The 15,376-nt window shown below is 37.7% G+C and overlaps 1 protein-coding gene across 2 annotated transcripts in view; it reads right to left on the bottom strand.

Moving 5' to 3' along the window:
• Nucleotides 1-15,376, bottom strand: part of NSMF (NMDA receptor synaptonuclear signaling and neuronal migration factor) — a 52,944-nt gene that overhangs the window by 17,731 nt on the left and 19,837 nt on the right. Inside the window, exons 2-6 of one of the 2 annotated variants that reach the window (XM_073640580.1) lie at nucleotides 11,210-11,271; nucleotides 6,661-7,149; nucleotides 5,623-5,698; nucleotides 4,757-4,762; nucleotides 404-472 (exon numbers count right to left, since the gene is read on the bottom strand). In XM_073640580.1, the coding sequence (XP_073496681.1) occupies nucleotides 404-472; nucleotides 4,757-4,762; nucleotides 5,623-5,698; nucleotides 6,661-7,149; nucleotides 11,210-11,271 (702 nt within the window). The remainder of the gene's footprint in view (nucleotides 1-403; nucleotides 473-4,756; nucleotides 4,763-5,622; nucleotides 5,699-6,660; nucleotides 7,150-11,209; nucleotides 11,272-15,376) is intronic. The other variant, XM_073640579.1, reaches the window with a different exon arrangement.

Genomic DNA, 15,376 nt, shown 5'->3' with positions numbered 1-15,376 from the left:
ATTTACGTTTACGGGGGAAACTGTTCTAAAGTTAGTAATGGAAATTAAAGGGAGGACAGATAACCGATTACATTTTTCTATCATATGAGATAAAATAAAAATGATACATTTTCTTCTGTATTTTAGTAGGTATAATGCACATTTCAATAGTTTATAAGCTGTTTTGGAAGGAAGATGTTCAAGTGTCATATTACTATTCCACCAGCAGAGGGCATTGTTGCATTGGGAGCTTAGAGTAATCTAGTTTAAATCTAGTTGGTACCAAGCTTGCAAGAATAAGGAGCAAACTGAGATCTCCAGAACATGATTCATACCCATATTCTGTCTTCATCTGATGAACCAGGGGAAGAATTGTATGCACAGACCTGGAAGGTTTAGGCATGCAAATGGGAGCTCACCCTACCTCTGTATAAGAGCTGCAGAGTCATTTTCTCGCTTCCGTCTTTTCCTCTCGGCATAGCCCCGGAAGGCCCTGAGAAACCGGTTTATGTCAATAACTAAACCCATCAACAGACGGAAAAGCCAAAACTGTAGCACACACCATGTCTGGGTGAGGTGACAAACCACAAAAACAGACAGGACAGAGGCAAAAGCAATGCTTCTGACCACACACAGGCGGAGGCAGGATGGAGACAACAAAGACCTGGGATCACAGCCAGACCAAAATCCAAGGGGACCGCCTACATAGATAACTATGATTCAGAGTGAGATCCTTTTGATCTGTAGTGGATCACCTAAGTATCTGTAAAAGTTCTTCTTATAACAAAAATGTTTAAAAACTCAGGCCTTGATATCCCCCTATAATGACAGTGGATTTGTGTGGTCTTGCATTATGCAGCTATGTTTTTTGAATGAATATGTATATATTGCAAAATAAAAATATAAAAAACTACTCCTTATGGTTAAGGGGGCACATGACAGGGTTGTTTTTCGATAGGTGATTCCCAAGAACAGCACTGCATTTTACATTTTTATACTCGTGCACAATGACTAGAATAGGATAACACATTACATTTCCTATTCATCATTGCACACTAACTACTATTGTATTGCCCCTATATACAATAATAAAACTTCTATATTATCACCCTCTATATTCAAGAATATAACTACTATAATACTGCTCCTATGTACAAGAATATAACTACTATAATACTGCCCCCTATGTACAAGAATATAACTACTATAATACTGCCTCCTATGTACAAGAATATAACTACTATAATACTGCCCCCTATGTACAAGAATATAACTACTATAATACTGACCCTATGTGCAAGAATATAACTACTATAATACTACCCCCTATGTACAAGAATATAACTACTATAATACTGCCCCTATGGACAAGAATATAACTACTATAATACTGCCCCCTATGTACAAGAATATAACTACTATAATACTGCCCCTATGTACAAGAATATACAGTACAGACCAAAAGTTTGGACACACCTTCTCATTTAAAGATTTTTCTGTATTTTCATGACTTTGAAAATTGTACATTCACACTGAAGGCATCAAAACTATGAATTAACACATGTGGAATTATATACGTAACAAAAAAGTGTGAAACAACTGAAAATATGTCTTATATTCTAGGTTCTTCAAAGTAGCCACCTTTTGCTTTGATGACTGCTTTGCAAACTCTTGCATTCTCTTGATGAGCTTCAAGAGGTAGTCACCAGAAATGGTCTTCCAACAATCTTGAAGGAGTTCCCAGAGATGCTTAGCACTTGTTGGCTCTTTTGCCTTCACGCTGCGGTCCAGCTCACCCCAAACCATCTCGATTGGGTTCAGGTCTGGTGACTGTGGAGGCCAGGTCATCTGGCGTAGCACCCCGTCACTCTACCTCTTGGTCAAATAGCCCTTACACAGCCTGGAGGTGTGTTTGGGGTCATTGTCCTGTTGAAAAATAAATGATGGTCCAACTAAACGCAAACCGGATGGAATAGCATGCCGCTGCAAGATGCTGTGGTAGCCATGCTGGTTCAGTATGCCTTCAATTTTGAATAAATCCCCAACAGTGTCACCAGCAAAGCACCCCCACACCATCACACCTCCTCCTCCATGCTTCACGGTGGGAACCAGGCATGTAGAGTCCATCCGTTCACCTTTTCTGCGTCGCACAAAGAAACGGTGGTTGGAACCAAAGATCTCAAATTTGGACTCATCAGACCAAAGCACAGATTTCCACTGGTCTAATGTCCATTCCTTGTGTTCTTTAGCCCAAACAAGTCTCTTCTGCTTGTTGCCTGTCCTTAGCAGTGGTTTCCTAGCAGCTATTTTACCATGAAGGCCTGCTGCACAAAGTCTCCTCTTAACAGTTGTTGTAGAGATGTGTCTGCTGCTAGAACTCTGTGTGGCATTGACCTGGTCTCTAATCTGAGCTGCTGTTAACCTGTGATTTCTGAGGCTGGTGACTCGGATAAACTTCTCCTCAGAAGCAGAGGTGACTCTTGGTCTTTCTTTCCTGGGGCGGTCCTCATGTGAGCCAGTTTCTTTGTAGCGCTTGATGGTTTTTGCAACTGCACTTGGGGACACTTTCAAAGTTTGCCCAATTTTTCGGACTGACTGACCTTCATTTCTTTAAGTAATGATGGCTACTCGTTTTTCTTTACTTAGCTGCTTTTTTCTTACCATAATACAAATTCTAACAGTCTATTCAGTAGGACTATCAGCTGTGTATCCACCTGACTTCTGCACAACACAACTGATGGTCCCAACCCCATTTATAAGGCAAGAAATCCCACTTATTAAACCTGACAGGGCACACCTGTGAAGTGAAAACTATTTCCGGTGACTACCTCTTGAAGCTCATTAAGAGAATGCCAAGAGTGTGCAAAGCAGTCATCAAAGCAAAAGGTGGCTACTTTGAAGAACCTAGAATATAAGACATATTTTCAGTTGTTTCACACTTTTTTGTTAAGTATATAATTCCACATGTGTTAATTCATAGTTTTGATGCCTTCAGTGTGAATGTACAATTTTCAAAGTCATGAAAATACAGAAAAATCTTTAAATGAGAAGGTGTGTCCAAACTTTTGGTCTGTACTTAACTACTATAATACTCCTCCTATGTACAAGAATATAACTACTATAATATCACCCTCTATATACAAGAATATAACTACTATAATACTGCCCCCTATGTACAAGAATATAACTACTATAATACTGCTCCTATATACAAGAATATAACTACTATAATACTGCCCCCTATGTACAAGAATATAACTACTATAATACTGCCCCCTATGTACAAGAATATAACTAATATAATACTGCCTCTTTTGTACAAGAATATAACTACTATAATACTGCTCCTATGTACAAGAATATAACTACTATAATACTGCCCCCTATGTACAAGAATATAAATAATATAATACTGCCTCTTTTGTACAAGAATATAACTACTATAATACTGCTCCCTATGTACAAGAATATAATTACTATAATACTGCCCCCTATGTACAAGAATATAACTACTATAATACTGCTCCTATGTACAACAATATAACTACTTTAATACTGCTCCCTAAGTACAAGAATATAATTACTATAATACTGCCCCTATGTAGAAGAATATAACTACTATAATACTGCCCCCTATGTACAAGAATATACCTACTATAATACTGCTCCCTATGTACAAGAATATAGCTATTATAATACTACCCCTATGTACAAGGATATAACTACTATAATACTGCTCCCTATGTACAAGAATATAGCTATTATAATACTGCCCCCTATGTACAAGAATATAACTACTATAATACTGCCCCCTATGTACAAGGATATAACTACTATAATACTGCCCCCTATGTACAAGAATATAACTACTATAATACTGCCCCCTATGTACAAGAATATAACTACTATAATACTGTCCCCTATGTACAAGATTCTAACTACTATAATACTGTCCCCTATGTACAAGAATATAACTACTATAATACTGCCCCCTATGTACAAGAATATAACTACTATAATACTGCACCTATGTACAAGAATATAACTACTATAATACTGCCCCCTATGTACAAGAATATAACTACTATAATACTGCTCCCTATGTACAAGAATATAACTACTATAATACTGCCCCCTATGAACAAGAATATAACTACTATAATACTGCTCCCTATGTACAAGAATATAACTACTATAATACTGCCCCCTATGTACAAGAATATAACTACTATAATACTGCTCCCTATGTACAAGAATATAGCTACTATAATACTGCCCCCTATATACAAGAATATAGCTACTATAATACTGCTCCTATGTACAAGAATATAACTACTATAATACTGCCCCTATGTGCAAGAATATAACTACTATAATACTGCTCCTATGTACAAGAATATAACTACTATAATACTGCCCCCTATGTACAAGAATATAACTACTATAATACTGCCCCCTATGTACAAGAATATAACTACTATAATACTGCCTCCTATGTACAAGAATATAACTACTATAATACTGCTCGCTGTGGGTGACACCATCATTGTGTATGTATTTGTTTGTATTGATAAATCCCATTGAGTTCTGTTGTCACTATGTTTCGCATGTAACAGCCAAGTCCATCAATGGGGCACAGGGGTCAATACAAACACGGCATGCAATTCCACGATAAACCAAAGGTGCATGCATGGAGCGGCTACATGGATGGATGCAATACTCTATCAGTATGTGTTTACACGACACACAATGTACAGGGCATTCAGTGGATACTTACGAGATACTGATCACAGCAACCGGATGGGGGGAGGAAAAAAGTCAAATTTAGTTATAATTATCAGCAATAAATAATATATGTATGACCATGGAGAGATTTTTTTATAATATGTATGATAAAACATGTGCAGATAGGGGCCCGTCCTAATACCGTTATGATGGTCTAGTGTATCATACTATATATAACGCAGTAACATATGGGATGCTTAGATTTCCATAGTTATTAGATCGCTTTCCATAAGTAGATCATATACCTGCATTACTTTTTTAGTTTTTGAGAAATTAGTAAAACTTTGTTCCCCAGAGGTTTCCAGGGTAGAAGTAATTTTCCACTTTGCTCTTTTGCTGTGTGCAGCCGATGAGCGGCTTATTGGGATAATGAGAGGAAATCTCCAGTTCGCTGACTGTCCTGAGAGATTCTATTTTGTGAAAGCTGCAAAAGTAGAAAGCCTCAGGATATTAATCTTTGTCAGGTAGCGCTGTGGAGGCGCAGCACGCCAGAGATGCTGACGAGGGCAGGTTTATCTACAGTACCAGGTTAGTCTCATTCTGTCAGCATCCATAGATCACCACATGAATTAAATCTCTGTGTCAGCTCACTGGTCCAGACACAGGTGGATCTTAAAAAAGCCGGCAGCAGCTGACAGCGGCCAAGGGCAAACTTCACCAAGTCAAAGCCATCTCTGGGATTATTTTGTAAGTGCACAGTGGGTCATCCGAGGAGTGAGCATTGTTCTTTTCTCACGGACGTCAGAGATAATAGTTTACAAGTCTGAATAAACTTTTTTTTCTTTGTATGCTAGAAAAAGTTAAAAAAAAAAAAAAAAAGTGTGGAGCTACAAAAGTATAAAACTTATGATTACTCACGCTTGCATAGTTGTGGTGGCAGTCTGAAAGGTGAAAAGATTTTCCTTAGGGAACCAGGTCCGAACTGGAACATCATCTACCAAAATAGTGAAAAAATAGATTGTAGCATAAACTGATATATTTAGTTCAGAGGTTACGTAGAATAGTATAGACTCACTGATTCTATCACCTACACAATGTGAAGTGTGACACCCAGGGATGTAGCTATAGAGCAGGGATGTCAAACTTAAACATACAGAGGGCCAAAATGAAAAACTTGGCAAAGTTGCGGGCCAACCTGTATACAGAATTATGGCCCCACATAGTCCTCCATACAGAATACATAGTCCTCCATACAGTATAATGGCCACACATAGGGGTGGCAGTTCTGGTGTCAGGAGTCAAATACAACCACCCTGCCGACGAGATTTGGCCCATGGACCGGAGTTTGACATATGTGCAATAGAGGATGCAGAGGTAGTAGTCACACCGAGGTCCTGGAACCTGATATGCCCCAAATGCCCTTTTGTCACAGGAGTCACCAATGGCACAGACATGGGAGCCCTATTGCCGATTTTACATTTACCAAAGGTCCCAGAGCTTCAGGTTTTGATAAATTATTGCATAACAATGGCGGATTACTTTACAGGAATGGGGTATAAGATTTTCCTAACACCACCCCCCAAGCAATAAAAAAAAACAAAGCAATTTAAAAAGTGAAGTGAAACTTTTTGACTACTTTGCTCTTTTATGCTGAGGAGATAATATCAGCCAGAGAGGATATCATGAGAGAAGCCACCGTCTCCAGCGTAACATTTTACAAGGTAGGAAAAGCCCCATTCTAACCACAATCAAATACCGAGTGCATTTTGGAGCTCATTGTATTGATTGTATATGAACGCTGGGGTATGAAAACATTTAGTAACCCTTTGCTTGATAGTAGTTAGCCTATGCTGGCATGTTGACCACTTCTTCACTTTTGTGGGGGTAAGATGGACAGCAATGAGCGTTCCAGGCCACCTATTTTCTCAGTTTGTAGCCCAAAGCCCTGACACTCACCAGATACTCTATCGATGCTGTACATGCGTTCTAGCTTTTTCTTGCGCCATCCAGACTCATTGGATTGATGTTGCTCTAGATCAAATGAGTGCTGTGCCGGCACGGTGAGATTGGCACAATTTTGGCACTCTTTGGAGTTTTGTCGGCTTCCTGACCAACTTTTACAAGGCCTTGTGATGTTGTGAGCGCTGCCTGAGTTTTGCAGGGGATGATGATGATGATGATGATGGGAGTGATGGTGATGATGCTTTTCGTCCTGCCCGGTCTTCATCACCACCAGCTCCATGCTGTCACTCTCGTGGTCAGACAACATTGGCCTTTCTCCAGAGATGGTGTAAACTCGAGGCTTTGGTCCTTCGCTTGTCAACTTCTCCTCTCGTTCCTCAGAAAAACTTCTTTCCAACTTGCTGTCTGAGATGGAAGAAAGACGACGTTTGTTCTGAGAAGCTTGGAGCATTTCTGGGGAATCTTCCTGGACGAGGAGATGGTCTATGGTAACCGAGAAGACAAAGAAAAGTAATAACTGAGTGACAGATGGCTGAAAAAAATGCAATTTGGCTTAGATGGTGATATAACTATTATATTCCAATACTTGTACATTTCCTTCACCATTGTGCGATGTCAAACCCATTATTGTATCGAGTACAGGTATAGATTGGTAAACTAGCCACATACATGCAGCTTCTATTCCTGTCCCATTGTCCAATGTAATGAGTGGATTTCTATATCTGTCGTGCCGAGGTCAGCTGCTCCAGGCAATACAATCCCAATCCCTCAAGTGCAGGCAAGGCTGAAAAGGCAGAATTAAATGTGCGCCATGTAGCGGTATTTAAGGCTGAAGCTCAGCTAATTAAAACTCGTCTACCAATAATTAAAACCGGCTTAGCCACAATGTTCAGCTCTCAAAGCTCCACATGCATCGCATCTCGAGAGGGAAAGACAATCTCTAGTAATGGATAAATCATGGGAAAAGCTGCTAAAAGCTGGGATTTTTACTTAGCTTGTATTAAATTGTAGATAGACTGGACGAATGTTATATGATGGAGAAAATATTAGCTTATAACAGCAGCCTGATCTGGCATATTGTGTTCAGGGAGACTGGGAATAGTTTAGAGGCCAGCAACCTTATTATAGAAGGACGTGATTGGGTTTGCACTGCCTACAAAGGTTGGAGAAATTGATTTATTTGAACAATAATGATCTAAAGGTGTGACTGTAGATCTGACACTTCAGGGTGGGGGAAGGAGGACAATGACACTGACACGTTTTATTCAGTGTTATAGTATATAATATTTTACTCAGAATGATACATTCACTCTTTATTGGCATCGCTCCTAAGCTCCAGATAAAATACATGATATACTGAAGATGACAGTAAGTCATCCAAGTTTAGCTCCAACCTGATCACGACAGATAATATCCTGCCTTTGTGTAAATTTGGCCTCAGAGGGAACGCTTCCCCCCTTTATTCAGACAAACGTCTTTTCCTGACATAATAGATCATCTACATAGGTGCCAAGAGAACCAAATATAATAAAAGCTCACATTTCCAGCTTTAGACATTATTGTAAAATGACAGAAGTCCTTCAAGGTCATTGTAACAATACACTTAAGAAAGTATCTCACAGATGAAGAACACTGAAATTCAGAAAACATATTTTTCAAATCATTTCCAAAACAGGATGCAACTGGCTAGAGAATATTTCTATAAACTTGGGAAGGTCAGAATTTTCCACGATGCCAGGTTTAAAAACAAGTATTTGTTTCTCACCCCCACCACTTGTACACCGCATCAACACTTCATACAAAGTGCTCCACGGAACATAAAATTGCAAGTTTGCATCCTGAGAGAACACACGGCCTTTTGTGCTCAGTGACGAACGCGCTCAGGGCAGGAGCAAATTAACTTTTCTGAGACCTAATTACTTGTTTCAATCACTGATGTGAGCATGTTGCCGGGATGGGACCCTGCTGGGCAGTCGGATAATGAGATAAACAGATCAATGTAATTAGTTTCAATAAATGTTTTTTTATATGCAGATGCTCCCGGTTGGAGTACCAAGCACCACATGCAACAGTATGAAGTGCTTGCCAGGCAACCAGTATTTCAGACTAGAACTTAGCAGCTGGTGCACTTTATAGAGATGTTAAACTAACGTCAAGATCTTCAGTGTCACCTTCAACATTCTGGTCCCTTTGTTTCTATAGTAAAAGTGGACAGATGAAACTGGCTGAATGTTTGTTTAGACTACAAAATGGAAAAAAGCATACAGCGACAATAATACTGCCCTTATAAGCAACGATATACTGCTCAATGTAGACAAGAATGGATATGCAATAATTTTACTCCTTATCTATAAGAATATAAATACTATAATACTGCCCTTTATGTACAAGAATATAACTACTATAATACTGCGGCTATGTACAAGAATATAACTACTATAATACTGACCCCTATGTACAAGAATATAACTACTATAATACTGCCCCCTATGTACAAGAATATAACTACTGTAATACTGCTCCTATGTACCAGAATATAACTACTATAATACTGCTCCCTATGTACAAGAATATAACTACTATAATACTGCCTCCTATGTACAAGAATATAACTACTATAATACTGCCTCCTATGTACAAGAATATAACTACTATAATACTGCCCCCTATGTACAAGAATATAACTACTATAATACTGCCTCCTATGTACAAGAATATAACTACTATAATACTGCTCCTATGTACAAGAATATAACTACTATAATACTGCCCCCTATGTACAAGAATATAACTACTATAATACTGCCTCCTATGTACAAGAATATAACTACTATAATACTGCCCCCTATGTACAAGAATATAACTACTATAATACCGCCCCTATGTACAAGAATATAACTACTATAATACTGCCCCCTATGTACAAGAATATAACTACTATAATACTGCCCCTATGAACAAGAATATAACTACTATAATACTGATCCCTATGTACAAGAATATAACTACTGTAATACTGCCCCCTATGTACAAGAATATAACTACTATAATACTGCCCCCCTATGTACAAGAATATAACTACTATAATACTTCTCCTATATACAAGAATATAACTACTATAATACTGCCCCCTATGTACAAGAATATAACTACTATAATACTGCCCCCTATGTACAAGAATATAACTACTATAATACTGCCTCCTATGTACAAGAATATAACTACTATAATACTGCCCCCTATGTACAAGAATATAACTACTATAATACCGCCCCTATGTACAAGAATATAACTACTATAATACTGCCCCCTATGTACAAGAATATAACTACTATAATACTGCCCCTATGAACAAGAATATAACTACTATAATACTGATCCCTATGTACAAGAATATAACTACTGTAATACTGCCCCCTATGTACAAGAATATAACTACTATAATACTGCCCCCCTATGTACAAGAATATAACTACTATAATACTTCTCCTATATACAAGAATATAACTACTATAATACAGCCTCCTATGTACAAGAATATAACTACTATAATACTGCCCCCTATGTATATTCCTGCCCCTATGTACAAGAATATAACTACTATAATACTGCTCCCTATGTATATTCCTGCCCCTATGTACAAGAATATAACTACTATAATACTGCCCCTATGTACAAGAATATAACTACTATAATACTGCTCCTATGTACAAGAATAGAACTACTATAATACTGCTCCCTATGTACAAGAATATAACTACTATAATACTGCTCCTATATACAAGAATATAACCACTATAGTACTGCTCCTATGTACAAGAATATAAATACTAGAATACTGCCCCCTATGTACAAGAATATAACTACTATAATACTGCCCCCTATGTTCAAGAATATAACTACTATAATACTGCTCCTATATACAATAATATAGCCACTATAATACTGCTCCTATGTACAAGAATATAAATACTAGAATACTGCCCCCTATGTACAAGAATATAACTACTATAATACTGCCCCCCATGTACAAGAATATAACTACTATAATACTGCCCCCTATGTACAAGAATATAACTACTATAATACTGCCCTCTATGTACAAGAATTTAACTACTATAATACTGCCCCCTATGTACAAGAATATAACTACTATAATACTTCTCCTATATACAAGAATATAACTACTATAATACAGCCTCCTATGTACAAGAATAGAACTATTATAATACTGCCCCCTATGTATATTCCTGCACCTATGTACAAGAATATAATTACTATAATACTGCTCCCTATGTATATTCCTGCCCCTATGTACAAGAATATAACTACTATAATACTGCTCCTATGTACAAAAATATAACTACTATAATACTGCTCCTATATACAAGAATATAACCACTATAATACTGCCCCCTATGTACAAGAATATAACTACTATAATACTGCTCCCTATGTACAAGAATATAACTACTATAATACTGCTCCCTATGTACAAGAATATAACCACTATAATACTGCCCTGTATGGAGTTTGGTCTTACCTGAGCCGTTTCGACCTTCTGGATGACTCTGTGACAAGTATTCTCCAAAGGCCCTCGCTGCTCTTAAAAAGAGAGAAATGATATATCACAATCTATCGCCGTATACTTTTACACTATAACCTTACTGACACTTAACATAATCATATATTCACAAGATATGTTATTTAAAAAAGTTTTATTTGAGCCCCAAGAAGAAGCGACAGTTCTCTTTTTATCTATTCAAGTGAATGGGCATGAGGTGGCCCCAGGAAAAAAGTTGTACAAATCAGTGTGCTTGCTCCCAAAACAACTCCATTCAGATAGATGGAACTTATTTTTAGTTCAAGAAATATTAGGAAAATCTGCCAAATAATAGCTCGTCTTAAGGGGAGTTACAAGGTTTTAATTAACAGTATCTAGTGATATACAGTGCTGCTCACCATTATTGGCACCCCATCATTTTTTTCATAGACTGTTCAATATCTTCAGTAATAAATAGAAATGTACCAAAGTTATATCCTCAGGATTTTTTAATTAATGGTCCAAAGTAATACAACAATAAAACATTGTTTTACAACTTCCATGTTGCAATTTCAAAGAAGAAACAGAATAAACAGCATGTGCAGCAGTAAAGGCACCTGTAATTAATATTTGGTTGCACACCCTTTGGTATTGCTGACAGCCTGCAAACGTTTCTTGTAGCCACCTATAAGCTTCTCAGCAGGAATTTTCTCGCACTCTTCCAGTTTGTTCAAGCTCTTGAATGTTTGTAGGGTTCTTTTTCCCAATGGCAGATTTCAGCTCGCCCCAAAGATTTTTAATAGGTTTGAGGTCAAGACTCATTGTTGGCCATTTTAAAACAGTCCATTTTTTCTTTTTCAACCATTCCTGTGTACTTTTGGATGTGTGCTTTGGGTCATTGTCTTGCTGGAGGACCCATGATCTTTGACTCAAACCAAGTCTTCTTACACTGGGTAGGACATTTCACTCTAAAATGTCTTTGATAATTCTCTGATTTCATGATTCCTGTGATACGGTCAAGGCTTCCAGTACTGGATGCAGCAAAGCAACCCCACAGCATTATGGATCCTCCACCATGCTTAACTGTTGGTAAGGTGTTCTTTTCCTTATAAGCTTCATTGCGCCGTCTGTAAACAAACTGTTGCTTTGCATTGCCAAAAAGCTCTATTTTTGTTTCATCTGTCCGCAGAACATTTTCCTATAAGGATTATACTTTGACAAAGAACAGTCATTACTTTTTATGTATTTTCTTCAGCAAAGGTTTCTCCCTTGGCCTTCAACCATAAAGCTTTGCTTGGTTTAGTGTGTGGCATATGGTACTTTGATATTTGATGTGGTGCTTTTTCCACCATTTGCACCAACGTTCGAAGTCATCTCTTGTCAATTTTCCTCTTTCCCCATGTCCAAGGAGGTTTTTGACAGTTCCATGCTTGGCAAACTTCTTAATAACATTGCACACTGTTGAAACCGGGACACCAAGGTGTTTGGATATGGCCTTATACCCTTTGGAAGCTTTGTGTTTGCTAATAATAGCAGTTTTGATGGCCCCAGATAGCTCCTTCATCATTGTGAGAAAGGAACAGGGCCTACCATGTGGCTTTTTAAAACACTGAAGTCATCATTCATTGGCTAATTCATGTCACATGGGCACCGACAATAAATCACAGGTAAAGGGTGCCAATACCAGTGACACAGCAAGCTGTAGGTTTTTCTGTTTTTCCCTCCCATTGTTTTTTTGTTTTACATTATTGTTTATCATTTGCTCTTTTGTATCTAACACGAGTTTAAGGCTATGTGCCCACGATGCAGAAATGAAGCAGAAAATTTCTGCAGCATTTCTGCATCTCCCTGGCAGAAAAAACACATGCAGATTGTGCATGCGTTTTTCCTGCAGAATACATGCGGATCCACATGCGTTTCTGCATGCAGATTGACAAGCGCTTTCCAGGCGATAGCATCACTTGGAAAGTGCTTGACAACTAGGTCACACTATATAAAACCATGCAAACAGCATATATAGTGTGACCGTAAAAATTAAAACAAATAAAGCTATACTCACCCCCGAGGCCCCGGTGTGTGCAGCAGCGCTCGTTCCTGTCTGGTTCCCGGCTGCCGGCATATCGCGAGACACAGCGGTGAAGGGCCTGCGGTCACATGACTGTGACGTCACCGCAGGTCCTCAAGCGATGCCGGCATTCAGAGAGAAGCCGCCGGACAGGTGAGTATAACTTTATTTGTTATTTTATTCTTTTTTTACAGGTACAATGGTACCCAGGTCTGGATGAGAGTCTCCTCTCCTCCAGACCTGAGTCTCCTCTCCTCCAGAACTGGGTACCATCCGCACATAGAGACGCATAGAAGCCGCTTGTACAAATGTACAGTCGCGGTTTCTATGCGTTTCAATGCAAGTCAATGGCGGGAGTTCCGCTGCGCTACCGCAAAATTAAATGACATGCTGCGGATTTTTGTACGCAGCATAAACGCTGCGGAAAAATCCGCAGCATGTGCATAGAACATGCGGAATCCCCTTGGGGACCATGGGGTGCGGATTACCTAGCGTTTCACAAGCGTTTACGCTGCGGAAATTCCACAGCATAAACGCTTGAAAAACGCTACGTGGGAACCCAGCCTTAGTGTTATAGTAGATATATTCTTGTACATAGGGATCAGTATTATAGTAGTTATATTCTTGTACATAGGGGCAGTATTATAGTATTTATATTCTTGTACATAGGGATCAGTATTATAGTAGTTATATTCTTGTACATAGGGGCAGTATTATAGTAGATATATTCTTGTACATAGGGATCAGTATTATAGTAGTTATATTCTTGTACATAGGGGCAGTATTATAGTATTTATATTCTTGTACATAGGGATCAGTATTATAGTAGATATATTATTGTACATAGGGATCAGTATTATAGTAGATATATTCTTGTACATAGGGATCAGTATTATAGTAGATATATTCTTGTACATAGGGGACAGTATTATAGTAGTTATATTCTTGTACATAGGGGGCAGTATTATAGTAGTTATATTCTTGTACATAGGGGGCAGTATTATAGTAGTTATATTCTTGTACATAGGAGCAGTATTATAGTAGTCATATTCTTGTACATAGGGGCAGTATTATAGTAGTTATATTCTTGTACATAGGGATCAGTATTATAGTAGTTATATTCCTGTACATAGGGGGTAGTATAATAGTAGTTATATTCTTGTACATAGGGATCAATATTATAGTAGTTATATTTTTGTACATAGGGGCAGTATTATAGCAGTTATTTTGTACATAGGAGGCAGTATTATAGTAGTTATATTCTTGTACATAGGGGGCAGTATTATAGTAGTTATATTCTTGTACATAGGGGCAGTATTATAGTAGATATATTCTTGTACATAGGGATCAGTATTATAGTAGTTATATTCCTGTACATAGGGGGTAGTATAATAGTAGTTATATTCTTGTACATAGGGATCAATATTATAGTAGTTATATTTTTGTACATAGGGGCAGTATTATAGCAGTTATATTGTACATAGGAGGCAGTATTATAGTAGTTATATTCTTGTACATAGGAGCAGTATTATAGTAGTTATATTCTTGTACATAAGGGGCAGTATCTTGTACATAGGGATCAGTATTATAGTAGATATATTCTTGTACATAGGGGACAGTATTATAGTAGTTATATTCTTGTACATAGGGGGCAGTATTATAGTAGTTATATTCTTGTACATAGTAGCAGTATTATAGTAGTTATATTGTACATAGGAGCAGTATTATAGTAGTTATATTCTTGTACATAGGGGGCAGTATTATAGTAGTTATATTCTTGTACATAGGGGCGGTATTATAGTAGTTATATTCTTGTACATAGGGGGCAGTATTATAGTAGTTATATTCTTGTACATAGGAGCAGTATTTATAGTAGTTATATTCTTGTACATAGGAGCAGTATTATAGTAGTTATATTCTTGTACATAGGGAGCAGTATTATAGTAGTTATATTCTTGTACATAGGGGCAGTATTATAGTGGTTATATTCTTGTACATAGGGAGCAGTATTATAGTAGTTATATTCTTGTACATAGGAGCAGTATAATAACAGTTATCGTGAGTGATAGGTGCTGTAACATTGACCAATCTACTAAAGGATA

Source organism: Phyllobates terribilis, unplaced genomic scaffold, assembly GCF_046119375.1.
Source record: "Phyllobates terribilis strain yellow unplaced genomic scaffold, ASM4611937v1 Scaffold_7__3_contigs__length_470593459, whole genome shotgun sequence".
NCBI lineage: Eukaryota > Metazoa > Chordata > Amphibia > Anura > Dendrobatidae > Phyllobates > Phyllobates terribilis.
The sequence above is the reverse complement of the archived record's forward strand: the minus strand, read 5'-3'. Positions and strand labels throughout refer to the sequence as shown.